The sequence below is a fragment of the Ictalurus punctatus genome, chromosome 7 (genome assembly GCF_001660625.3).
Source record: "Ictalurus punctatus breed USDA103 chromosome 7, Coco_2.0, whole genome shotgun sequence".
NCBI classification, from domain to species: Eukaryota; Metazoa; Chordata; class Actinopteri; order Siluriformes; family Ictaluridae; genus Ictalurus; species Ictalurus punctatus.
Genome location: NC_030422.2, coordinates 11,477,600 through 11,504,105, shown reverse-complemented (window position 1 = coordinate 11,504,105; position 26,506 = coordinate 11,477,600). Strand labels below are relative to the sequence as shown.

The 26,506-nt window shown below is 41.6% G+C and overlaps 1 protein-coding gene across 7 annotated transcripts in view; it reads left to right on the top strand.

Moving 5' to 3' along the window:
• The first annotated feature begins 770 nt into the window (after positions 1-770).
• The window catches only part of kmt2cb (lysine (K)-specific methyltransferase 2Cb), a 60,722-nt gene continuing 34,986 nt past the window's right edge, over positions 771-26,506 (top strand). For 6 of the 7 annotated variants that reach the window (XM_017471549.3, XM_017471550.3, XM_047156702.2 and 3 more), the window contains exons 1-14: positions 772-1,793; positions 7,106-7,267; positions 11,459-11,559; positions 11,801-11,957; positions 13,096-13,245; positions 16,834-16,931; positions 17,032-17,141; positions 18,145-18,307; positions 19,874-20,045; positions 20,213-20,327; positions 21,109-21,266; positions 21,416-21,690; positions 23,859-23,945; positions 24,097-25,211. In XM_017471549.3, coding sequence (XP_017327038.1) covers positions 7,107-7,267; positions 11,459-11,559; positions 11,801-11,957; positions 13,096-13,245; positions 16,834-16,931; positions 17,032-17,141; positions 18,145-18,307; positions 19,874-20,045; positions 20,213-20,327; positions 21,109-21,266; positions 21,416-21,690; positions 23,859-23,945; positions 24,097-25,211 — 2,862 coding nt within the window. In that variant the 5' untranslated portion in view covers positions 772-1,793; position 7,106. Of the gene's footprint in view, positions 1,794-7,105; positions 7,268-11,458; positions 11,560-11,800; positions 11,958-13,095; positions 13,246-16,833; positions 16,932-17,031; positions 17,142-18,144; positions 18,308-19,873; positions 20,046-20,212; positions 20,328-21,108; positions 21,267-21,415; positions 21,691-23,858; positions 23,946-24,096; positions 25,212-26,506 lie in introns of all 7 variants that reach the window. The other variant, XM_017471547.3, reaches the window with a different exon arrangement.

Below are 26,506 nucleotides of genomic sequence, written 5' to 3'. Positions count from 1 at the left end.
GCACTACATCTTCCACCCGCTGAGCATTCCAACATACAGTATCCCTCCGCAGGATCAGTTTCATCATTTTCATGTTGTTGTTGTTTTATCTTCTTGTTAAGTGATGTTGTTATAGACAAATATAACATATATATGATCATGTATTATGAATAACCTGTAAAAGTAATATCTTTATTGAGAGATAAAAAAAAATCCTTACTGGTTTTCTTATAAACCGAACTACTTTTTGCAGCGTTTTGGTTTGAGAATACAGAGGTGTGTTGCGGCTGCAATCAAATAAAGTTACTGTTGGCATGCGAGCTACAACTTTAATATCGAAATATTAATTGATTTATTTTTATTTTTTACGACACTATTCTGTTAAAGAAACCGTACTCCTGGTTCATGATGACATGTAACTTAAGTGTTTGATGAAACAGGCTCCGGTTTATTTAAAAAATAATAATAAAAAGGTGTACTAGATAAAATAAGATTAAAGACGTCAGTTTTCCAAATCTTCTCACCAACTTTTACTGAGGCCATGACTTAATTTTTTATTGAAAACCTTAATAAATATTGCTCTATATATGTTGCGGGTTATTTGTACAAGTAAGGAATTTTTAAAAATCAGCTACTGCACATGAAAAATAACTAAATAGTCCTGGTGTTGCCCAAAACCAAATCCGTTCCGTCTCACCGCACCACATCTTCCACACTTCCGTTAAAAAAATGGTCGCCTCACCTGCTGAGCGTTCCAGCATATCCCTCCGCAGGGTCAGTTTATTTTCTTGCGAAAATGTTTTTTTCTCTCAGCAGCTACCGTTGTTACGGACAAACACCGCTTGTGTATAACCGTATATTATAAACAATCAAGGAAAACAACGTGTTTGTTGTCAGGCACGAAAAATCCGACTGCTTTTCGCTTAAACCGAGTGACTACTTTGCGGCGCTGCGGCGCGAGACTACAGAGGCGTGATGCGGCCGCACTCAAATATGGCTACCGTTGGAGTGCGAGCTACAACTTTAATATCTGTGTCTTAATAAATGTGTTTTTTTTTGTTTTTATTAAAAAAGCCGACACGTTTTTATTTCGGACGGGATATTCGTTTTTCGGAGATATACCTTTGGGATTGTGCTGAATTTGAAAACTGAAAGGAATTGAAGCTATCTCGGATGTGTCCGTATAAACACTGGTGTCTATTTTTTTTGTTCAAAAAATTGCCAGCTTGCCCAGTCGCGAGCTTGAAAACGGATTAATCTCGGATAGAAGCTCGCGCTTTGTACACGAGCTTGTTTTTGTTGTTGTTGTTTTTCATGGAAATAAGGGTTTCTGTCACTGCCACGGGATTATATATAGCAAAAAATCGGCTTTTGGAGCCGAGCATCGTTGGGAAGAAAAGCCCAAGAGCGCAGGGATGTAAAAACCCTGGAGGATCTCGCGATGTGGGGATGAATAAAGCGGAATAAAAACAAACTGCTCAAGTCGCAAATCAGCCGGGATTCAAATTAAGGGAATTTGGGCTTTCCGAGATTTGGATGTTACCGTTACATACTCGCCCAAGATTTGGAGTCTAAACTGGATTGTTCTTTCTCAAATCGGGAGTCTTAATGTCGACATAGTGGTCTATCCCCCCACTCCCCTCTACTCCTCCTCCTCCTCCTCCTCCTCAACAACCTCCACCACCTCAAAAAAAATAATCCAAAAACACTAAACAAAACAAACAAACAAATAGAAAAAAACAACAAAGTACCGTATGTCCTCAAACCATTGTTGACATGAAGGACATACATTTCTAGCGTTATTTTGAAAAAAGGTAAGCGTACGTGTGCACGCGCACAAATTGAAACCGTTTTGTTGCTAGGTATCACGTTTCCCCTTCAGTCTTTCGAGCTAGCCTAGCTAACACGTCACCGGACAGTTTTTTTTAAAATTGTTATTATTTATTTAATTTATTGACATTTTAAAAAATTTACTCAATTTCCCCACACACTCATTCTTTTTCAAGCCCTTTTCTTTTCTTCTCCGAGAAGTTTCACGTCACCCGGTCACGTTTTAACACGTCTGGAAATCTCACTAACGGCGTGTAACGTCAAATATAAATAAATAACTAAAAACCACCCGATTTTGACGTGTTAAATCGTCACACAAACCCCCGGGGTTGATACTGTGCAAGTTGGCCTGTGATGGTAGTGCTAAGCTAAGCGTTAGCAAAACATTATGGATTTATTATGGGCTCGGAAGTTTTTTTTTCTGTTGTTGTTGTTCAGAAGGAGAGAAATAAAATGTGTGTAAACACAAATATGAGGAGAGAATGGACTTGTTCAGACTGGAGTGTTAGAGGCTAGTGTTAAGAAAGGAAACCTCATCTATCTGAGTCGCAGTACTTTTGATAACCGGCTTTTGTGTGTTTCTTTACAACGCAGGAAAAGTGCAGTGTTTAAAGTGGTGATTGATTTCCCACAGAACCTGAATTAACCTGGACTTTAGCTGTGTTTTAATTGCTTTTTTTTTCACCAGAACTAACCTCCTGAGTCAGATGAACAAAGACTGGACATGCCCCCCTCATGTGAACCACTTTGCTTTGTGTTCAGTGCTTAAACAAAAGGCCTTCAGTCCCCCCCCCTTCTCCTTCCTGAACACTGAATAACTTCTGAACTGAAATGACTGTCGTTTTTCCACACGAGAAATATGGTATTCTTACAGTGTATCTGAAAAGGTTTTAACGCCAGTCTTGCTAACTTCTGTGAGTCGCCACCGTCGTTTGCACATTGCTCCAAGTTCATCTAATATCCTGTGTTTTTCTTCTCTTCCTTGGCTTTACATGCCGTGCAAATTGGTAGAACCTTACGTCCAGGTCTAGTAAATAATCAGAAGACCTTAACTCTTCGATTCAGGTGGCAAACAGTGGTGTAGAAAGCTTGAGATATGTATCAAGCCTTGGGCAAACGCTCAACATGTTCACTCTGAAGAGTAGCAGATCAGATGAAAAGCTCCTGATGTTTTTTAGCAGTTCTTGGGATTCACTGTGTGCTGAGTCATGAAAGTCACTGAACAGGACTAATCAAAGGGACACGCCGTTATCTGCAATGCTTTTTGTGTTACTGACACAAAAGCATTTGGGAATTCTTTGTTGTTGTGTTTTGCGAGGTGTTTGACTTTAGTGCTAGTTGTAGGTAAGTGTCCTATTATGTTGTGTTCCCGTGCCGTGTCTGCTGCTTTGCAACATGTGCAGGATAGGCTATGATGTAGCGTCATGGATAATAGCGTGTGTCTGTTGTTTTCACGCCCGGAGTGATCCGAGCGTGTGAAGCGTAATTTCTGGAAAGGAAGGCAGTATCTCGTTGGCACCGTGCCCCATCAGCTGAACGCACAGGTGGCCGGAGTGAAGCAGACGAGCAACGGTAGAGCTCGATTCTTCATTAACAAACGCTTCGGCCATGTTCATCGGTGCACACTTCAAAACTCGTGTTAGGTTGACTAGCTACGGAAGGCACTTGCGCTTCCTCGATTTAAAAGCCGAAAGGCATTGTCAGGACAGGTAACTGAAGTTCCTCATTTTGGACAAAGCTGGAAGCAAGTATCACGATTGGTCTGTTTAGTGAAGACGGCAGTATAAGTACTCGGATGAGAGTTCAGGAATCGTGGCGGACGTGACTAAAGTTCTGCCTGAGAATCATTTTTAGTGCTGATTTTTATTCGGACGAAATTAGGCTTACATAGAGAGATGGGGTCTGCTGTGATTTTATTTCTATCCTCGTCGGCAATGTAGGGGTTTTCCCCTCAGTCCTACCCTGAGGAAAAAATAGTTTTATCCGGTCACTGAAGCCTTGACCTTGTTGACAGAAATGGTGACACGAACTTGACGAGAGCTCCACCGCTAAGACATGGAGATATCTCGCCAGAAATAACTGAAACGACCCAAAGTATTCAGGCCGTCATTAAAATGGGTCGGCGATACGGTGCACAATATCATATCACCATACTTATAGACAAAAATAATGATATCGAGGTTCTGTTTGGAGTTTTTCAAATTTTTTGCTCCAAAACAATGAACATTTTCAACATGCTATTCACGTACCACACCAAGGACATTGTCGGATGTTTCAGGCAAAATGATTGAGTGTACAATAGTGTAAAATAGCTTTACCCTTGTCGTTGATTGTAAAATCTACAACTTGATATCTTAAAATTCCAACATCTCAGTGTTTGTTTATGAAACAGCGGAACGGTATTATAAGAAGCTATGAGCTCAGATGTATTTTATTTATAGTTTGCAAAAAATTTAAATTGACCAATATCATTATAAATTATGCCAATACGCTTTTCATTGCACGCTATTTTTTATTAAACGTTTTTCTAAAATTTTATTATAACTAGGGATGCACCGAATGTTCGGCAACCAAAATTAATAAGTGAAAGGCCGAATATATTTGACCGAACAATGACATGTTTGATGACGCGACCAAATAGCCTAGCGACAAGAGTGAGACGCGCGAATGTCACTTCCGGCAGCGCGCTCGGAGAGATGAGGGGGCGTGCGCATGCACGAGCTACGTGCACGAGCTACGTGCACTAGTGCTCTTCGACCGCATGCTCTTTGGATGTTGACAACCGTGACATTGTTTACTGTGGACACATGCGTTTGTTTTGTTTCTGTTCTGGAGTATTCTGTCACGTCACAAGACGTAAGGGAGTAGAGTACGGAAGCAGGTAAAGACGTATCTATTTAAGGGCAGGCAGACAAATCCAAATCGTAATCCAAAAAACTTAGTCAAGACAGGCAAAGGTTTCGGGCGAGCGGCAAACAGGCATAAACGGGGCAAAGCAGGAATCAGAGTCGCGGTCACAGAAAACAGGGTCAAACCACAAAACAAGAAACATGAACTAGTATTATGGACTGGGAGCGGAAACACCAGCGGGGACTAAATGAACTAATCTATAGTTTAAACTAACTAAATCTGTCAAGGGACATAACATTAACAACGTATCTAACTATACTATATCTACTATAATTCTCCGCGAGGTGTACAGGGACGAGAGCGGTATATGTCCCCAATATAATCAGCCGTATAGAAACAAACAGAACCATTTTTTGCACTTTTTAATGCACTTTTTGTTGTAGGCTACAGAGTGTTCCATTCTTTCAGCAGTCTGTTAAAGGCCTAACATAGGCTATTCAAGGGGGGGATCAAAGATGACCACATCAAAATATTTTTATTTTACTCATTTATTTATTTAAAGTTATATTGTGCCTTGCTGGTAGCCTACGCCTGATGGAATGAAAAAAAAAAATGTTCAGTGTTAAATAAATATTTTGAAATTGTAGTTTTTGTAATAGATTTTTTTTCTTTGAAAAGCAAGACAAAATAGTAAAAAGCACATTTTGACTATTTAATTTATGCAATGGTGAAAAAAAGGCAAAATAAATGGAAAAAGTGAAAAAACGTGTTTGGCATTTGGTTTTCGGCCAAGTTTTCCATTATATTCGGCTTCGGCCATAAATTTTCATTTCGGTGCATCCCTAATTATAACGATAATTACAAACTGGAAGAAACTGATGATGGTAAAAAATTTAAAAAATAACTTTACATAGACATCAAATAATGCATCGTTGAAGGTTTTTTTTTTGTTTTGTTTTTTAAATACAACATTACTGTATTGCTAGAAAATAGTTTGCAAACCTATATATCGTGACACTTAGGCTTCATGGTAGAATTGTGATATGATATTCTAGTCGTATCATCCAGCTCTACACCAGAAGCGTCTGGTGATTGATGGTATCACGATACTCGACGGAAAAAAAAACATAATGATGCCAGTAACTGGTTGTGACAAAATGTATATTTCATTCACATTTACTGTCAATTGTTAGCGATTTACTTAATGCCAAATGACACGTCCATTTAACACGTTCGTAGTTACGCATTTCCTTAGTATTAAGGATGATGTTTTTTGGAATTCGCTGGAAACGAGCTCATGTGTATGAGCACGTCTACAGCGAGCAGTAAGGATGGTGATGAGCGGTAACACTGAGAATCGTGCAGAAAACCGTACCCATAAGTTCATAACGTCTTGTTTCTGCAAACTTCTGCAAACCTCCACCAATCTCACTAAAGTCATATGATCCACAGGTCTGGCATTTGGGTTGCTGGGAAGTTCTGTAGCGTGAATCTTGTCTTTGGTCGATCTTATAACACCACAACGCTGTGGTCACGTTTGAGAGTTGTGTAGAGTCTGCTGGGTCTAATGCGTGATGTTGACTCACAAGTTAGACCCACGCTTGTGTCCACTCTCGAATGGAGTCAACCCTGGGCTGGTTTTTGAGGAGAAGCTCATCATCAGTTGTCGCAGCCGTGTTTACAGGCTGACGATTTCTACATCTTCTGTAATTCAATTTTAATCAAAAGTCATCAAAAGATGATGCATTTCTTTACGTTTAAGAAAAGTCGCAAGGTTTTTAGCCAAACGTGAGTAACACATGAGTCGACTGAACACCGCGATGAACTGAGTTTGAGTTTTAGTGCTTTGTTCAGTCAGCACATCAAAATCCAATATTTTCCTACGCGGACCACAGCACTGCCTTTATCGGACGCTGTAAATATTCCTAATGTGGCAGGTTCAAAATATAATATTAAGTGTGCTTTGACATATGCAGTAGTGGTTCTTCCATTTGGATGGAACCTTGATGTGCTCTCCACTTCCGTATGGTTCTTTGGACAGGTCAGAACATACTCGGGCGATAAAACCGGGGTCTGAGGGCATCTGCTCAAAGTAGTGCTTCCAAATGAGCTCGGACGGGAAAGGATTTGACTCTGACTCTTCGAATCATTACGGGAAGTGAATCAAACATGCCGAGCTGCTAAAGGACAGAGCTGTAGTGAGCGTTCCCTCGTGTTGGACTGCGGCGTTTAGGTGGCAGTTGAATCAGTTCCCAGGATTAAATCCTGGTTCAGAAGCAGCTTTCATATTTGACCTACAAAAATGACTTGAACCGGGAGAGCGTGCCAGAAGTGTAAAAGGAAACAAAATGAACATGGTCCTGTAATGTTGAATGTTTAAACCATATGAACAGCGTCAACACTGATGGAATAAAAAAAGTTTTGTTCTTTCTTTTTCTTCCATCAGAATGTCATCAGAGGAGAAGATTCTTGATTCCTCTGATAAAGGACCCTCGCCAACTGCGGGTGGATCTGTGGCCACGCCCACAGGAAGTCCCGCCCACAATGACAGGCGGCCCAGAGGCCGGCCTCGAAAGGATGTTGGATCCATGCCCAGACAGAGGAAGAAGTGAGTGACTCGTATTTAAAAAAAAAAAAAGTATTTAATGCTGTGGATGTGGTAACAGGTAAGAGAGGGTTAATAATCGGAAGCTGATTAAGGCCCCGCCCACTTGTATACGTAAAACATTGTGGTTTTGTGCTTTATGACTCCGTTCATCACAGCTTCTAATCTGGATGTTACTTTGTGGTATGTAATTAATTACTTCCCAACATGTTTGTGGTTTAATTTCACTTTTTTAAATTTAATAATCTATTTTTGACGTTTTCTCCAATCTGGGCCGCGCGATACTCTGCTCTTACAGCCGGCCGTGATGATACACTGACGAAATTGTGATTAAAAATAAGTAGAAAACCGAGCGGAAGTAGCGTGTAACGCACCAATTCGCACCAATATCAGGGTTCGTGAGGCAGTTTCACACAGACTACCGCCCCTACTAGCCTGGAGTTCCTTGTGCAGGGGGGGATAGTTTTGTTTTGAAAGCCAGTCGTTTCGAATGAAATTCGCCTGTGTTGTGTTTGCGATTCAGGAATTATCGTGTGTTGGTTTCCGGCTGCTCGTGAAAATTTCGTGTGAAGATAGACATAACTCCACATTGCGTTCACATTACAGAGAGGAAGTGGATCCCAACAATCTAGTCTATTCTCACTGCAGCCGATCTTCAGACCGGAATTTTTCTGACCTTATTGATTTAGATCAGTGTAACAGCATGGCAGTGTTTGTATTAACGGCTCATTTGAATTTAGATGTATTATTTTGGTGATAATAGATAACAGTCAGTCATGTTTTTATCAATTGGTTACTGCTAGTTTAGCAGATTTTCCCCCTTGAGTTTCCCTGACATGTTCTTTTATAAGTTCTCAAAAAGCCTGTTGGCTCTCTGCTGATGAAGCTTGAAAGAGCTTTGAATTGTTTGCCACGTTTGTAGTATTAAAAAATATATTCTGATATCAGAAAACGTTTGATAAAACGAACACAAGTGTTGTTGTTTTTTTTTTTTTTTAAATGAGTTCAAGCTAAAATAAGGAATCATGTGAACAGACTCTATTTTCTGTTTGTTTAAAACGATAGAGCTATATTTTATGTACGGGTGAGCGGTATGCCGTAAAAAAAAAAAAAAAGAAATTCTCAAAAGGCATTACTATGCTACACGACAAGCATCACGATACACATGTTTGCAGGGGAAAAACCGCTTCCCTGCAATACAGAAGCGTTTCGTTTAATGACGAAAAGAGTTATAAATATAAAAAACATTATCAAAAAAAATGTTTTTGTTTTTGATGTTAAACAAAAACATTTTTTGTTTATTACATTTTTTTAATGTAACACTCCAAAGAAGAGAAAATCTGTAATTGAAAAGAATGTTTTCCAATTTAAAACATTAATAAAAGATTGTACAAACTTTTAACATTGTATCAACTGCTTACTGTCGGTTTGTAATTATGAAGAAAAAATTACATATAAATTTCATCAGTTTAGACTTTTAGATCATTTTTCAAGATTTATTAAACGATAGCTAGTTACATTGGCTACCTCAGTTTGTCAAAGTTTTATGAAATATTCTTACTAAAATACCAAAACCTCAGCCATTTTGGACTCAAGTGATTCAAGCTGAGGAAACTCTGATGCTAGGCAACTGGAAAATCCCAACAACTGCTATTAACAATTCCGCTAGCCAGCAGGTAGCCGTGACCGTGGAAATAAGACAGAACGATCCGGAATATCAAGGTTTCATTCAGATGTGTCGATGAAATTATGAATGAAACGAACTCTAAGACTAAAATTGCGCTTGGCATCGAATCCAACCTCGCTAATTTAACCCGAGTGTACCTAGAAACGTCGACATCGTGCTATGATGCGTAAAGTTTGGGTTTTATTTTTGTTTGTTTGTTTTCTAACATACAATTCTCGCAAACTTTCGCAAAACGAATCCGCGACTGTACTAGAAGTGTTCCGATAAGGTCTTGTTGGTCGATGTTTTGTTTAAGTGCTAGTGGTATTAAGAGAAATTTGGTTTCGTAAGTGCAACCGTTAAACGGCGAATAAAAAACGAGGCTCGAGTTAAGCCGTGTTTATTGTAACCACAAAGCGTGAATTACTCCAGAAGACGTGAAGATTTGCGCAGCTTCACCTCCGACTGTCACGCAGTGCCGACACTGGAGACTCCTTCTGCAAACGTTTGTTACGTAAACATCTCCTTACCCTGGAGAGAGCTTCACCACATCGACCATTACACACTTACTACAGTTACTATGGAAACGATAACACATCAGAACGAGCGTGTTAATGTAAACCTGCGCCACCGTCAGAGCTGCTGTTACAGAGAATTAATCAACAACAATTTGACCAATCAGAATCCAGAACCCGGCAGCACCTCATTTCCCATTCAGATACATTCGCTGTAATCAGTCCGTGTGAAACTCCACTCCGGGTTTTCTCCTCCACCTGTGAGCCGGCACTACTTTATCCTCTCTCTCTCTCTCTCTCTCTCTCTCTCTCTCTCTCTCTCTCTCTCTCTCTGTCTCTCTCTCTCTCTCTCTGTGTGTCTCTCTCTCTCTCTCTCTCTCTCTCTCTCTGTGTCTCTCTCTCTCCAGGCACAGGGTTGATAGGGATAAGTTATAGGTGTTTTGGGGGTTGGGTACTGAATTTAAAGGCGAGAGCATGCACGCTTTTCAGTTCACACTCGCATTTAGCAATTTGGAGCGAGTGTTTGAACTTGGATGATCGTCGGGGGAAATAATCATACCGGCGTGAACGTAACAAAAATAAAATCTTCGCTCTGGTACGAGAACGCGTCCTCGTCTGCGTGTGTTCCTGTACGATGGTGCGTCAGTGACGCTGTTCGAAGGAAAACAATAAATTGTGGGATCTACCGCGTTACCTTCCATTTCACGAACCCGTGTTCACGCAAAAGTGACGTACGGACTGAAATCTACAACGTGAACACAAACCTGCTATCGTAAGCCCCGCCCCCACACCAACGTGCTAACGTGATATGAGTAAGTTGGAATTATAATAAAACGTTTGAATTGCGATGTTGCGATACGTTATCGTGGTGATACGTTTTATGACGTTTTGTTTTTTTCGGTTTTGTATCGAATCATTTCGGAAACTTCAGTGAAATTAAACATCGCGTCATTTTGAAATGTCCCTTCTTTCTTTTTCATTTTCACTCCCTTTCTCTAATCTTCCTTTCCTCCTTTCCTTCCATTTTCCATCTGTTCATCTATCCATCTCCCTACTCTCTCCATCTGTTCATCTCTCCATTTTCTTTCCTCTCTCTCTCTCTCTCCATTCACCGATCAACATTTCTCCATCACTCAATCTCTCCATCCTCTCTCTCTCCACTTTCCATCACTCAATCTCTCCATTCTCCATCAGTTCATCTCTCCATCCTCCATCACTCTCTCTCCACTCTCCATCACTCTCTCCCCATTCTACATCTCTCTATATCTGTGTCTCTCCATCTGTTCATCTCTCCATTCAGCTCTTTCTCTGTCCTCCATCACTACATCTCTCAATTCTACATCTCTCCATTCATCTGTCTCCCTCTCTCCATTTTCTTTCTCTCTGTCTCGCCATTCGTGCATCTCCATCTCCCCATTCTATATCTGTTCATCTGTCCGTTCTCTCTCTCCATTACCCATGTCTCTATTATTACTCTCTCCATCTCTCTCTTCATCTCTCTCCAATTTCCATCCTCATTTCTCCTTTCTCACCCCTCTTTTCTCTGCGGTCTCCATTTCATATAATTCCATCTCTCCATCTGTAAATCTCTCCATTCTCTCCTCTCTTTTTCTGCATTCTTTCGTCTCTCCATCTCTCCATTAACTGTGTTCACCATCTCTCCCATCTGTTCAGCTCTCCGTTCTTCATTTCCTCATCTCTTAGCTCTCTCCATCTATCCATCCATCCATCCGTGTGTGTGTGTTTTTGTGTGTGTGTGTGTGTGAGTGAGAGCTGCAGTTTAATTTGCGAGTCTGGTGATTATCACCTTGATAAAGTGATACTCGGATTAGACACAGCAGGACTCAGACAGTGATGGGTGCTCAGAGAGAGTGTGTGTGTGTATGTGTGTGTCTCCAAATGGGATGTTTACATACAATTAGCACTTTTGAGGAGATGATAAATCATCCAATCCAATATAACAGAATTTTCTCTCTCTCTGTGCGTGTGTGTGTGTGTGTGTGTGTGTGTCAGGAGTCGAGGCAGAGGGAAGGCTGTGTTGGAGGATGAGGACAGCGCTGATGGGATGGATAGCGGAGGGATGCAGGAGCTCGGTGAAGCCTCATCCTCAGGAGGTGCTGATGAATTTTCTGTTACAGCGTTACACACAGTGCTTTATTCCTCCCCTACCATCTTCACCTCCTTCTCCCTGGCTCTCTCTCTCTCTGTCTGTCTCTGCCTGTCTCTCTCTCCCTATCTCTCTCTCACTTTCTCGCTCTGCCTGTCTCTCTCTGTCACTCTCTGTCCCTCTCTTTCTCTCTCCCTGTCTCACTCTCTCTCTCTCTCTCTCTCTCTCTCTGTCTCTCTCTGGGTCAGACTGTAGAGGAGTGCAGCAGGAGGAGTGTGAGGGCGTGGCCACAGCGTCTCTTCCCGGAGACGGACAGGAGGAAGTTTGTCCTGCGCCGCTTGTTTCTCCGAACCCGGAGACGGAGGAGGCGGGAACAACGGCGGCATGTGGAGGAGCTAAAAGCAGGTCAGAAACACACACACACACACATGCACTCTCTCTCTCTCTCTCTCTCGCTCTCTAACACACACACACACACACATCTGACTCACTTCCTAACGTGGGAAGGGTGTGTGTGATGATGTTTGGCTCCTTCATTAATAACTGAGTTTACAGGACGATTTCTATTAATTTTTTCACCTATCCTATCTTTTCTCTTTTTATTTCTTTTTGTATTGTAGCGCTCTCTTTTTAAAAAAATATTTATTCTCATTTTGTCTTTTATTTTTTGTACATTCTTTCATTCATTTTTTCATTGTATTTTCCTTCTTTCTTTCCTTTGTTCCTTTTTCATATTCTTTCTTTTCTTTTTTATTTTGGTTTGTTTATTTTTGTTATTTCTTTCTTTATTTGTTTTTGTCTGTCCTTTTTTCCTTTTCTTTCTTTCTTTCTTTCTTTCTTTCTTCTTTTTCTCTGCCACCCTTGATTCCTTGCTTTTTCTTTCATTTTCAAACTCTTTTCAGTCCTCTTCCCTGCCTTCACTTTTTTTTTAATACTTTCCTTTTCAGTAGGAAGAAGAAATAGTTTGTGGGGTTTTTTTTTTTTTTTTTTTTAAACTTAATTTTTTTTTCTATGATGTTAGATGTCTCCCCAGTCTCTCTCTCTCTCTCACACACACGCACAGCGGTCTGTGCTGTAAATCAGGGTGTTATTGATCTCAGACGGAGCTGCGGTGTCGATAAAAAGTCATATATCTGGGGACCTCATTAAGAGCCTCCTCACTCTCACACTTCCACACCCAAACTATTCATCACCTCCATCACCTTCTCCTCCACCTCCCTCTCTTCCTCCTTCTCCACATCACTCCCTTTAATCCCACTCTTTCTCTTTGTCCTCCTCCACCTCTCTCACCTAAATCCCTCTCTTTTTCCTTCTCAAACTAAACCTTCTTCTCCTTCCTTCTCCATCTTTCTCCATCACCTTCTCCTTCTCTTTCTACTTTTCAGTCTTCCCCCACTTCTGCTTCTGCTTCTTCTTCTCCTTTTCTTTTTCTTTTTCCACCTGGCACATTTCTAATGTGAGCATGAATGAGCCGAGCTTGTGTTACTTGTATATTTGATTGTGGTGTGTGTGTGTGTGTGTGTGTGTGTATTTGGTCCTCCAGTGAGCGGCTCTGTGCCTTTTGTTACTGTGGAGCACGAAGTCTGCTCGGTCAGGGTGAACTGAAGCTCTTCAAGGCCACGTCGGGATGCGACCCTCCGCTCCATCGTAACCATGACAACAGCCAATCAGGGAGGCCTAGGGGTCTGGAGAGGTATGTTGACTACTGCAGAGTCCCTACAGCAAGAATCTGTGTGGAGTTGTTGTTGTTAGATCTCTAGACTTCTTTATAGTAGGTATTTTATGCTTGGGATTTGTTCATGGATAAGACTCGTTTCTCTTTTTTACAGCGACTCAGTGTTTGATTCAGTGAATCTTTTGTTAATGACAGATTTGTTTCTCTTTTTCCAGCGACTCAGTGTTTGATTCAGTGAATCTTTTGTTCATGACAGTTTTTTTTCTCTTTTATACAGTGACTCAGTGTTTGATTCAGTGAATCTTTTGTTCATGGCTAAGAGTCGTTTCTCTTTCATTCAGCGACTCGGTGTTTGATTCAGTGAATCTTTTGTTCATGGCTAAGAGTCGTTTCTCTTTCATTCAGCGACTCGGTGTTTGATTCAGTGAATCTTTTGTTCATGGCTAAGAGTCATTTCTCTTTCATTCAGCGACTCGGTGTTTGATTCAGTGAATCTTTTGTTCATGGCTAAGAGTCGTTTCTCTTTCATTCTGCGACTCGGTGTTTGATTCAGTGAAATTTTTGGTCATGACAGATTCATTTCTCTTTTTTTACTGCGACTCTGTGTTTGATTCAGTGAATCTTTCGTTCGTGGCTGAGATTTGGTTCTCTCTCATTCAGTGACTCAGTGTTTATTTAAATGGATCAGTTAAGATAGTTGAATCTTTTCTGTGAATCTGTTTTACGAGCTGAAGCTGGTGAACGACTCACCTGAACGGATTCCAATAACACCAGTCACTTTTTTCCCCAGTAAATGAAAACGAACATGGTAAGAGTATTTCAGTGTTCAGATAAGCTACTCCCAAACAGAACAGTAGTGAGCGCCTGCAGCTACATTACACATCTACGCTCTGTACGCGTTTCTCTTTGCTAGCGTGCACTATATTACCCTGTGATTACCCATCATGCAGTTGGGAGTCCTGCAGAACAGGATGTGAGACTCGGTATGTGCTCAGCCCTACAAAGGGCCCTCGCTGGAAGGCTGCCTAATTTGTTTCGGCACCTCGGAGCCAATCGGGAGCCTCGATGATGTAATGCAGCACGAGTGTGAAGTTGGCGGTGAGCCAGTGCGGCTCCGCTCTGTCAGAAACACACACACACACACACACCAAGTTGGTCAGGGAAATGGAGGAGGAGAAAGGAAGAAAACAAAAGGATGAAAAGAGCGGATGAGTGTGTGGTGACTCAGGGGATGTCTTCCACTGTGTTAATGCTGATGTCTGATGCTACAGCAGCAGCGAACCTTTACCTGTGAATGTTTTGTTACAATTTCAGGCAGTTAGACAGAATAAATAACTATAGTTCTGCATTTCTTTGACCTGCTTTACCGGGTTCTGACCTGCTTTACCTGGTTCTGACCTGCTTTACCTGGTTCTGACCTGCTTTATCCGGTTCTGACCTGCTTTACCTGGTTCTGACCTGCTTTATCCGGTTCTGACCTGCTTTACCTGGTTCTGACCTGCTTTATCCGGTTCTGACCTGCTTTACCTGGTTCTGACCTGCTTTATCCGGTTCTGACCTGCGTTATCCAGTTCTGACCTGCTTTATCTGTGACTGATATGCTTTTTAGCCAGTTCTGACTTGCTTTACCTGATTCTGACTCGCGTGATCTGGTTCTGACGTGCTTTATCTGGTTCTGACTCGCGTGATCTGGTTCTGACCTGCTTTTTCCAGTTCTGATCTGGTTCTGACAGACAGTTCTGACTAGCTTTATCTGGTTCTGGCCTGCTTAATCCGGTTCTAACATGCTTTATGTGGGTCTGACCTTCTGTATCTGGTTCTGACCAGCATTTTTTTTTTTTTGCTCTGATCCGCTTCATCTGGTTCTGACTTGACTTATCGGGTTCTGACATGCAGTTCAAGCATGTAGATAAAAACAAACATCGGGTGTGTTTTTGAGCCCTTATGTGACTTCGTAGGAAGACGCTTTACACACAAAAAATATGCAGTCATGTTTGCTTTTGTTAGCTGGCTCGCTAGTGTAAACTACGACGTTGTGAAATACTTATTAAGGTGGCTAATAATTACAGACAAATAAGTATACAAATTCCATCGGCTTCCTCAGTTTTTTTAAATTGGACTCAAAGACACGCCCAATTTCCCATTTTCTTCTGGTCCCTTCAGTTATGCCCACTCGCCGTTGATCTCATTTTCATATACTCACTGACACGCCCACATTTCCGAAGATTCCCTTTGAGACCTGCCTACTTTGCCGTTTTCATTTCCGTGTATGGACCCATGGTCTAAGATCTTCAGATGTCGGTTTATCCAGATGGACTCAGGCATATCTTCTTCTCCGTCACGGATGAGTCATTTCCGTATAACCGCCGTTTCAATCCGTGACTTTACACTAAATATCAGCTAAATTAACACGCCTCTGAGTCAAAACCTCCAGCTGCTGAATGTCAAGTGTGAATTAACACTTTCCTCCTCTTTCATGCTCTCACATATTCTCTTGCTCTCACATTCTCTCACTCTCACGTTCTCACGCTCACGGATCATGATGGAAGAGCTTCTCCAGATTAAACGGCTGACATTTTGTTCGGCTGCTGGTTTCTTTCCCCTCTCCCTCTCTCCCTCCCTCTCCCTCTCCCTCTCTCTCTCTCTCTCTCTCTCTCTCTCTCTCTCTGGAAATCGGTTTGCCTCTGTTGTCATCGTTAATATTGTGCTTTCTATTCTGATCGCTCTTCACCTGAGGCGTCAGACCCGTCTCTGAGTGAGTCACGGCTCATGTGAACTCTGCAGGTCGCCGTGTTTCACTTCACTAGGAAGTAAACGGTCTAAACCACAAACCAGCTATTTCTCACTTTCTCCTTCTTCACACTTTTGTGTCTGTGTCTGAAGGAGGCGTGGCCTGTGTGCCTGTCATTCCTAGACGACGTATGCTTCTTCAATCCAATGTAAGAGGTGTGGCTTCTGCCTCTGTGCCTGTCAATTATGTTAAAGGAGGTGTGGCTTCTGCACTCATCAATCTCACTGAAGTAGGCGTGGCTTATGTGCTTTTCGTCTGAGAGAAGTGGGTGTGTCAGCTGTGCCCCTGTGTCAGTCACAGTGTGGGCTTTGTACCCATCAGTCTCAGCAAAGTGGGTGTGGCTTCTAAGTCTTTAGTTAGAGAGATAGGTGTGGCCTCTGTACTATTCATATTGAAGTAGGCGTGGATTCTATGCCTTCAGTCCTAGTGAAGGATATTTGGTCTCTGTGCTTGTTAGGCCCAGTGAAGGAGGCAAGGCCTTTGTACCAGTCACAGTGATGTAGGCGTGGCCTCTGTGCCTTTAGTCCTAGTGAAGAAGGCGTTGCCTCTGTACAAGTTGCAGTGAACACAAGTCATGTGGCCTATGTGCCGGACAGTCTCATTGTAACAGGGAGGTGTGGCTTCTCTGCCTTTAGTCTGAGAGAAGTGGGCGGGGCCTACGTGCCTTCAGTCAGACTGAAAGAGGAGTATCCTCTGTACATGTCAGTCACATTGAAGGAAGTGTGGCCTTTATGCGTATTAGTCTCGGTAAAGGAGGCATGGCTTTTGTGCGTTGCTGAGGTTAAACATTTAACCTCCTTTATTTTGTTTGTTAGCGGCGGAGCAGAGGAAACGGGCCGCAGGTCCTGGGACGAGCTTCACCACGTCGGTTTACCAGAGGACGTAGACGTCCGGTCTCTCTTCGATGAGTCAGGTGATCGCCTACGCCATGGACCTTTTTCACGAGTCATACCTGGTAATGCGTTCATCAGGAATACGCAGATGTGTTTACATTATTGTTTGTGTTTGTGCAGGTCAATGCTGGGCCCATCAGCGGTGTGCTCTGTGGTCGGAGGGCGTGTGTCAGGCGGAGGACCAATCACTGCTCTTCGTGGACAGAGCCATCCACTCAGGGAGCACAGAGGTGAGGATGTACTCGCGCTCACGCCAAAGCAGGAGAAGCCATTTTACTTTACAGTCCCTGTTAATAAAGACAAGTTATAAATATTCTTAACACATTCATAACATCCTTATAAGGCACACATTGACATTTAAGATGAGCGCAGGGGAGGAATGGGATAAAGGTCATGGCTGGCTCGGAAAAGGTCACCACGGTCGCCACACGCACACACACACAAGGTGTGAGGTGTTAATAGCACATAGAGTCATGGAAAATTTTATTTTTTAGATCTGGTAATGGTTTTGAAAATAGGTAAATATTCATTAGTTTAAAATAAATAACATATATGTGTAAATATTACGGTTAATAAAACAATCATCACAACATATAGTTTCAGTGTAAATTTTCGTACAACCTGAAAAAATTAAATAATCAAGAAGCTTGGTTGAAGCAGGCATAATAATAATAATAATAATAACTGAGTGTATTGTTTCATGGCAGTTCATTAACTTTAAATGTAACTGTAAACGGATAAAAAAGTATGACGTGTCGTTCGTTAATAAGTAAAATGTCGTCATCGAAGGCAAATTGCTGTGCTATAAGAGAAAAAGGTGTACTCTCGTGTGAAGTATTAGGAAGCAGCCCCCCCCCGGTGTGTGTGTGTGTGAGAGAGAGAGAGTTTGATGTGGAAGTTTAAAACGGGTCGTTCTAGCTAAAACTGGAACAGTGCACTTGTTTATCGCGAGGAGGGAAATAATGGACATGTTTTGAGGAAGAGCTTGATAATTGATGTGGGTTTTGAGAGGAAGACCCACGGCTATGTTTCAAACACGCCCTCGCCGACTTCCCCATGGCCCTGGTGGAATCCCTCTCGCCAGCTCGTGGGCCAATACTTCATCAGGGATGTGGTGAGATGAGGGATGGAGTCGACGCTGGTGGTCGCTGAAGTCCAAAGATACGTAAATGGAAGTGTACGTAAACGATATTACGTTGTACACTAACGTAATCCTTCTCTTTCTCTGTGCAGCATTGTGCATATTGTAAGCGCCTTGGAGCATCCATTAAGTGCTGTGAGGAGGGGTGTGACCGCTCGTACCATTATCCGTGTGCGGGGGGAGCCGGAACCTTTCAGGACTTCAGGAAGCGCTCCGTCCTGTGCACGGACCACGTCGAGCATGCCGTCAGTAAATGTAAGACGAACCCAGTCCTTCATCTGCTCGCTTTCTTTACACAATACTCCGGAATTCTTCAGCATACTATAAAATACTCCAAAATACTACAGAATTCTATAAAATACTCCAGAATACTCCAGAATTCTATAAAATACTCCAGAATACTACCACATACTATAAAATACTCCAAAATACTCCAGAATTCTATAAAGTAGTCCAAAATACTACTGTATACTATAAAATACTCCAGAATACTATGAAATACTCCAGAATACTACAGCATACTATAACACACTCCAAAATACTACCGTATACTATAAAATACTCCAGAATACTACAGAATTCTATAAAATATTCCAGAATACTACAGAATTCTATAAAATATTCCAGAATACTACAGAATTCTATAAAATACTCCAGAATACTACCGTATAGTATAAAATACTCCAAAATACTACCGCATACTATAAAATACTCCAGAATACTACCGTATACTATAAAGTAGTCCAAAATACTACAAAATTCTATCGCATATTATAAAGTACTCCAGAATACTATAGAATTCTATAAAATACTCCAGAATATTACCGCATACTATAAAATACTCCAAAATATGACAGTATACTATAAAATACTCCAAAATACTCCAGAATTCTATAAAATACTCCAAAATACTACCGTATACTATAAAATACTCCAGAATACTACAGAATTCTATAAAATATTCCAGAATACTATAAAATACTCCAAAATACTCCTGCATACTATAAAATACTCCACAATACTACAGCATATTATAAAACACTCCAAAATACTCCAGAATTCTACCGCATACTATGAAATACTCCAGAATACTGCAGCATACTATAAAATACTCCAGAATACTATAAAATACTCCACAATACTTCAGCATACTATAAAATACTGTAGCATACTATAAAATACTCCAAAATACTACCGTATACTATAAAATACTCCAGAATACTGCCGCATACTCCAGAATCCTCTTAAAAATACTACAACATGCCCCAAATATCCTCCAAAATACTACAACCTACTCCAAAGATACTACGGCATAATAGGACATACTACAAAATATTCCAAACATGTTAAAAAAAAAAAAAAAAAAATTAAATGTTTTCTTAAGTCACTGGAAACACATTTTTATGTTTTTGTGTGTGTGTATGTGTATATACATTTTATATATATATATATACACACACACAAAGACACACACACATATACATATATATATATATATATATATAAACAGTTCGTCATAATTATTTCTGTTAATTTACTGCAAAATATATGTACCGTGACGTGTAGGGATGAATCTTATTATTGAAATACTCTCATATTAATATCACAGCGTTAATATTTTATGTGGCATACTGTATAGTGATATAAATCGCTGTATGTAGTACAATATTTTAATATTACGATATTAATATAATAGTCATTAGAAATGCTGTATTAGATATTAATATGTTATAGGATTTAGTAGTGGTAAAAATATTATAGTGTGCTTCTATAAACTAACTCACATACTCACTTTTATCTTACTTTTTTGTGTGTGTGTAGCAGCGGAGGAGGCAAACTGTGTGCTGTGTGAGAGTCCGGGAGATTTAATGGACCAGCTGTTCTGCACCAGCTGTGGTCTTCATTACCACGGCATGTGTTTGGACATCAGCGTCACTCCTCTGAAGCGAGCAGGCTGGCAGTGTCCGGAGTGTAAAGTGTGCCAGACGTGCAAGTGAGTGTGAACCTCGCTCTTCACGCTTTATGTTCTCACATGCGAGGAAGGCGGAGCTTAGAATTTTTTTTTTTTGCTATACGATAAAACCACGTATGGTAGCAGGCTAGGCGATGTTTATAGAATTGCATCATCTTTTTTTGTTGTTACTCCCGATTTTGTGTCAGGAACCCTGGAGAGGACACGAAGATGCTGGTGTGTGACATGTGCGATAAAGGTTATCACACCTTCTGCCTGCAGCCCGTCATGGACTCCATCCCCACCAATGGGTGGAGGTGTAAGGTAATGAATCAGCAAACCGAAACTGTTCAGTGTGTGTGTGTGTGTGTGTGTGTGTGTGTGTGTGTGTGTGTGTGTGTGCGGAGCTGCTTACAAAAATAAAGAGTTGATTAGAGTTGGACGCATTCATATGAAGCCCTATAGAGTCGTGTGGAGCTGTCGAGGATCATGGATTCATGTGGAGTCGTTTAGACAGATAAAGATTTGTGCTGAGTCGCATGGAGACATTTATATTTGTAAGGAATTGTATGGAGTTGAATAGGGTCATGGAGCCGATTAGAATTCTTTTAAGTCGTATAGAGTCATATGGTATTCGTTAGAATTGTAGATATGTATGGAATTGTATGCAGTTGTTTATTGTCATATAGTTTTGTATAGAGTCATGCAGCGTCACGTTGAGTCATATAGATTTGTGAGTAGTCGTATGGATCTGCATATGGACCCGTACGAAGATCTTTGGAGTTGTAAAAAGAATCTTATGGAGTCATATAGATTATATGGAATCTCATGGAGTCACTTAGGCTCGTATCGATTTGTGTGGAAGCATACGGAGTTGTTCTGAATCATAGATTGTTTGGTGTCATATAGTGTCGTTTAGAGTCATACAGATTTGTAATGGAGTCGTTTAGAGGCATACAGATTTGAAGGAATCATATGGAGTCGTTTAGAGTCAAATAAAATGATAGACACACAGTTTTGACTACAATGATGGAAAGTTTAATGTGCTCTGTGTGTGTGTGTGTGTGTGTGTGTGTGTGTGTGTGTGTGTGTGTGTGTGTTACAGAACTGCAGGGTGTGTGTGCAGTGTGGCACTCGGAGCAGCAGTCTGCTATGCGAGAGCTGCTCTGGGCAGCATGGCTCGACTCGGCTCTGCTCTCTGTGTGCTGGAAGCCTGGACACCGAGCTTCATAAAGACCTGCTCTCCTGCCATCACTGCAAAAGGTACACAGCAGAATCACCTCTCAGAATTGGATGGCTCGTTAATGCAGGCCAACCTTAGACATTTATAGTGAATCCCTGAGAAGCATCATAGCATGTCAAGAAGGCAAAATATGGTCTGTGAAATATGTCAAATAATATTATTTCTCCAGGTGTTTTCACGTGGCGTGTGAGCGGCAGGTGGAGGGTCACGTGGCGCTCCAGATCGCAGAGGACTACGTGTGTTCGATGTGTAAAAACACCGGCTCTGAGCCGGTATCCCAGCGCGCAGAGATGGAGGAGCGGGAAACGCACGTGGATGTTGATACGCAACCGACACAATCAGATATGGACTGTGAACCTACTCACACAGACAGCACAGAACCGGGCCAAACTGTCACCCAGTCACGGTGCGAGGTGGAGGACATGACGGAGCACAAACAGTCCGGTAAGATAAAAGTCTGATCTGATGATTTGGCTTCTTCGTGTGGATTTTCTGGTGCTCGCTTCTGTGTCTTGGAGGGTTCTTCTCAAGTTCTTGATGGTCCTGGAAGTAAGGATCTGAAAAATAAAAGCTCTTCAGGCTTCCTTGATTTTTCAACTTGAAATGCCCAAGCTTTTTCGTTTTTGTTATTATATTTTAAAACATAATTTATAATAATAATATTTTAATAACAATTTAAGTCGATCACCGCTTACGGGGAGTCCAAAGGAATGCTTTGTCACAATTACCTGAGCCTTTCAGGGCCATGGGCATTGCTCATGACCCCAACATTACAAACGAATACTAGTAGAAATAATGCTTGTCTGATGCATATGTGCCATACCCATAATGCTTAACAAATGGTAAATAAATGAGACACGAATTCCCCCAGTCTCTGCATCATGACTTTTATAACAAAATGCTTCTTGAAGGTCTGGCTGAATGGAACGACTCTGAACAACTCCCAGTGGTCAACCTTGATCAGCCTGGTTATTGTTCTGCTCTAGACAATTTCTTATACAACCGACTGACAGAGAATCATCCCAGGCCTGTGTTTTTTTTTTGTTTTTTTTCTTCCAGTTTTCAGCCAGACCCTTCAAAAGTCTAGCGTTTCTGCTTTGTTCCTCTGCAGGATAATGAAACTTGCGTTATAATTACTTGATACAGCACTAAGCTAATGATCAGCCACACAGGGCTAATATTTGGTTATGAAATCCTGTTACAATTTTGAAGCGGCTGGTTATGTGTACCTGGAGGGGACGTCAGCTTTATTTCTTAAGATCCTCAGTGCCAAAAAAAAAAACAAAAAAAAACACCAACCCTTTCTCAAGGTTTATCTGTTTTCACTGCTTTATTCAAGGTTAAAGCCATGATGCCCATGAAGTTTGAAATAGTTGAGACAGGTCCTTACTGGAGAGAAGTTCAGTTTCATAATCACTGAGCCAATAATAATGAAGCAAGATTGAATGTTAAGGATTAAATAGAGGTGTCTGTTAGAACTGGTAAAACTCCTTTTGAAGTGGACAGGATTGATTAGAACTCCTTCAAGAGTGGGCGGGATAGGTTAGGACTGTCAGGAGTGGGCGGGATTGGTTAGAACTCCTTCAGGAGTGGGCGGGATTGGTTGGACTCCTTCTGAAGGTGACTGGATTGGTTAGAAACTCCTTCAGGAGTGGGCGGGATTGGTTAGAACTCCTTCAAGAGTGGGCGGGATTGGTTAGAACTCCTTCAGGAGTGGGCAGGATTGATTAGAACTCCTTCAAGAGTGGGCGGGATAGGTTAGGACTGTCAGGAGTGGGCGGGATTGGTTAGAACTCCTTCAGGAGTGGGCGGGATTGGTTAGAACTCCTTCAGGAGTGGGTGGCATTGGTTAGAACTCCTTCAGGAGTGAGCGGGATTGGTTAGAACTCCTTCAGGAGTGGGTGGCATTGGTTAGAACTCCTTCAGTAGTGGGATTAAAATAACAGTTCCACGCACACTTCCACTCCAAGCTGGCTAATTTTGGAGAATCTCTAGAAAAAAAAGTGGACCTGTGTTTTTCGACTCCTGACGTTTCGATCTAGAAGAAGCTTAACGTCTAAATTGTTAAGGGTAACCCAGAGGACTTGATCATAAAATTAGCTGCGTCGCAATTAATTAACAGTCGTGTTTAAAATACTTAAATCTGAAAGGAGTAAACCTGAACAGACGTTTCAAAGAGGGAGGAGCATAGCATCCGAACTGATCGCCCACCTCTGCAAGGATTGGCCAGTAGTGATGTCACATGTTGAACGTAGTAAAATTTGTTCGATTAACTGTGTGTCTCGTAGTGAGGTTTTCGTTTTAAGGCGCGATTTTGATTAAAGTCTGTAAGATTCGTAAAACGGTTCAAAATAAGATGTGAATTTAAAATGTGTGTTCTCTGTTCATAAGGTAAATCTGGGAACTTTCCTGCCCATCATTTGTATTTATTTGCACACTCTGTCTAATCTGAATAGACCTATGGAGTCTTACAGACTCGTACACTTTCCCATTTTGCCTCTTTTTAAGAATCCATTTGCGCCCGTTTTCCAGCGCTGTAATTATTTCCACTCAGCCTGCTTCAGGTTATGTAACTACACTTCTACTAATGGCGAGCGTGTCTCCTTTTCCAGAGGTGTGTGCAGAAACCAGCCGTGAAAAATCCGAACAAGCGCCCAGGGAAGCGTCACCGAACGGACCCACGGGTGAAAAGGTTCCAGGTACTTCCATCGTGTTCGTGTTCCTCTCCCGTGGTCACGTGATATCTTGCCAATCTTGTTCAGTTTTTGGCACAGAAGTGGCCAGGCTGTCTGAAAGTTTTATGTCTGTAGTCCGGGAAAGTGTAACTCACATTATTTTTGTCGTGTCTAGCCACAGAGCCTCCTAATGAAACGAAGCCAGCTGGTAGTCCAGAAGCTCCTCAGCAGCAGCCAGATCCATCCCCTGAGCCAATCCAATCTTTCACTCAGTCCATTAAGGCAGAGTTGCCTCATCACCCAGAGAGCCCATCACCGTCTGGACCTCCAGAAACATCATCTCTCCCAACGGAGGAGCTCAGTTCGACTCTGGAGGAGAAGAAAACCATCACACCAGCCACCAAAGACCTCAAATCAGTCTCTGAACCTTCTCACGAGGAACCTATGGAAGTATCATTTCCCGAAGTCACGGAACCATCCGTGGAGAATAAAGCAAGTTCTGTGCCAAAGGTCGAGAAGGAGACGGATGTGGGCCTCTTGGAGAAGAAAACGTCAGAAAGCCTCACGGTGGAGGAGCGAGAAAAGGTTTCCGAGGGCCTCACGGAGGAGGACGGCAAAAGATCTTGTACATTTGAGGAGCGCGTAAGCATCACTGAGGATCCTGCAGTGCAGGAACATCGGAGATCTTCTGAAATCAGCCTCACGGTGAAGGAAAACGCTTTTGAAGCCATCCCGGTGGAGGGACATGCAAAATCTTCCGAGGGCCTCCTCCTTCTCCTCGTAGAGCAGCACGAGAGAACCAATGAGGAATGTAAAACGTCTCTTAAAAGAATCTCCGTGGAGGAACCGGAAGGAGCGTCCGACGGTGTCAAAATGGAGGTTTCTTCCGAAGGCCTCGCAGTGACTGAACACGAGTGCCTCGCGGTGAACGAACATGAAAAAGTCCTGACGATGGCAGAGAGCTGTGGAAGATCTGTGGAAGAGTTTATGGCAGAGGAACGTAGAAGACCTCCCCCTGAAAGGCTTCCTGAGGCAATGGACTTCAGTATGGATGGTGAGAGAAGTTTGGCGAAGCTGAGCTCGCTGGTGGAAGAGAGAACGTCGCTAAAGTCATCGGCAGTCAGGCAGCCCGAGAGTTTTCACTGCCCCTTGATCAACCAGTCTGCTCCAGCAGAACCAAGCTGCAACATGCCTTCAGCCACTTTCATACCACTCGCGCCCAAAATCGGCATGGGCAAACCTGCCATTTCCAAGAGGAAGTTCTCACCTGGAAGACCCAGGGTCAAGCAGGTAGGACCACAACCGTGACTGTTGTTTTTTTTTTTTTTATCCTAATGATGTTTGAACATTTTGAGGGTCATGTTGGTGTTTCTGGAACCTTGTTCCACTTCTGTGATCATCAGAGGGTGTTTGAGGAACCTGGACGTGAAGAAGGTTCCTTGGTGTTTGATATATATTCCAGTCAGAGCGACGTTGAGGGTGGTGATCTTTTCTTTTGGGGCGTATAACAACTTGATCAACTCCAGTTCCTGAGCTTCTTCTTCACTCGTTCTTCGCTCTAGCCAGTCTGTCGTTCATCACGGCTCCCTGTGCGCTTCATTTCATACACACTTCATCGCTCGCTGCCTGCTTGTTTTTGTATTTTCATTATTGTTTAGATTCAAATTTCGCGCTAGAAAACGTCTATTCGAACAGCGTCACTTATCTGGAGTCCGATACGCCAATAAGAAAGAAAGAAATACTTTACATATCATAAACTATGAACATGCGTCGCAAATACCGATGTTTAGAAATAAATGAAACACGCTTTTTGTTTAATTCATGTGTTTTATTGAATCTTGTTTACACCCTGTTTACGTTTTAGTTACGTGAAACGCAGTGTGTTTATAGATTTACAATGTAGCGTTTTTTTTGTTTGCTTACAAATGTACCTACTTATTTATTTCAAGTATTGTTTTTATTCACGTTATAGTTATTTATCTTGTATTTCTCCTTTTTATTGTTATTGTTTTTAATTATTTAAATAGTACATCTATCTATCTATTTATTTATTTATTCCAATGTTTTGGGATTTTTTTTTTTTTACGGTTTGTGGGGATTAAGTGGTAAGTGCAAGAATTTCTAGTCATTTGGAATTTAAAGGAAAAAAAACATTTTTAAAGTAACTACATGTTTTTGTACTCCTTTGGGTTTTTTTTTTCTTTTTTGTGTGAAAAGTTCCAGATGAAATCTCTACAATAGGTTTATTAACGCAGATAAATAAATAGGCTGTTATGTCAAATTCATAGGTTATATTAATATGGTGTAATTTATTTATTTGTTTGTTTGTTTGTTTGTTTGTTTATTTTTGCACCAAAATCCATGAACTAAAAATCCAAAGTTTAAAAAAAAAAATAAAGCAGCAAGATTTTTACTTTTTAGACAGAAAAACTGAAGACGAGTGTACCTTCATAATTAGTCCTGAGTACGGGTTCGATGTGAGTGTGTGTGGGGGGGAAGAGTTGAGCTTGCTTGCGTGCTTTGCATGCTGCTGCGTCTTCTGGAACCTTCTCGCTGACATCATCACATCGTTTACCACAGAGGAG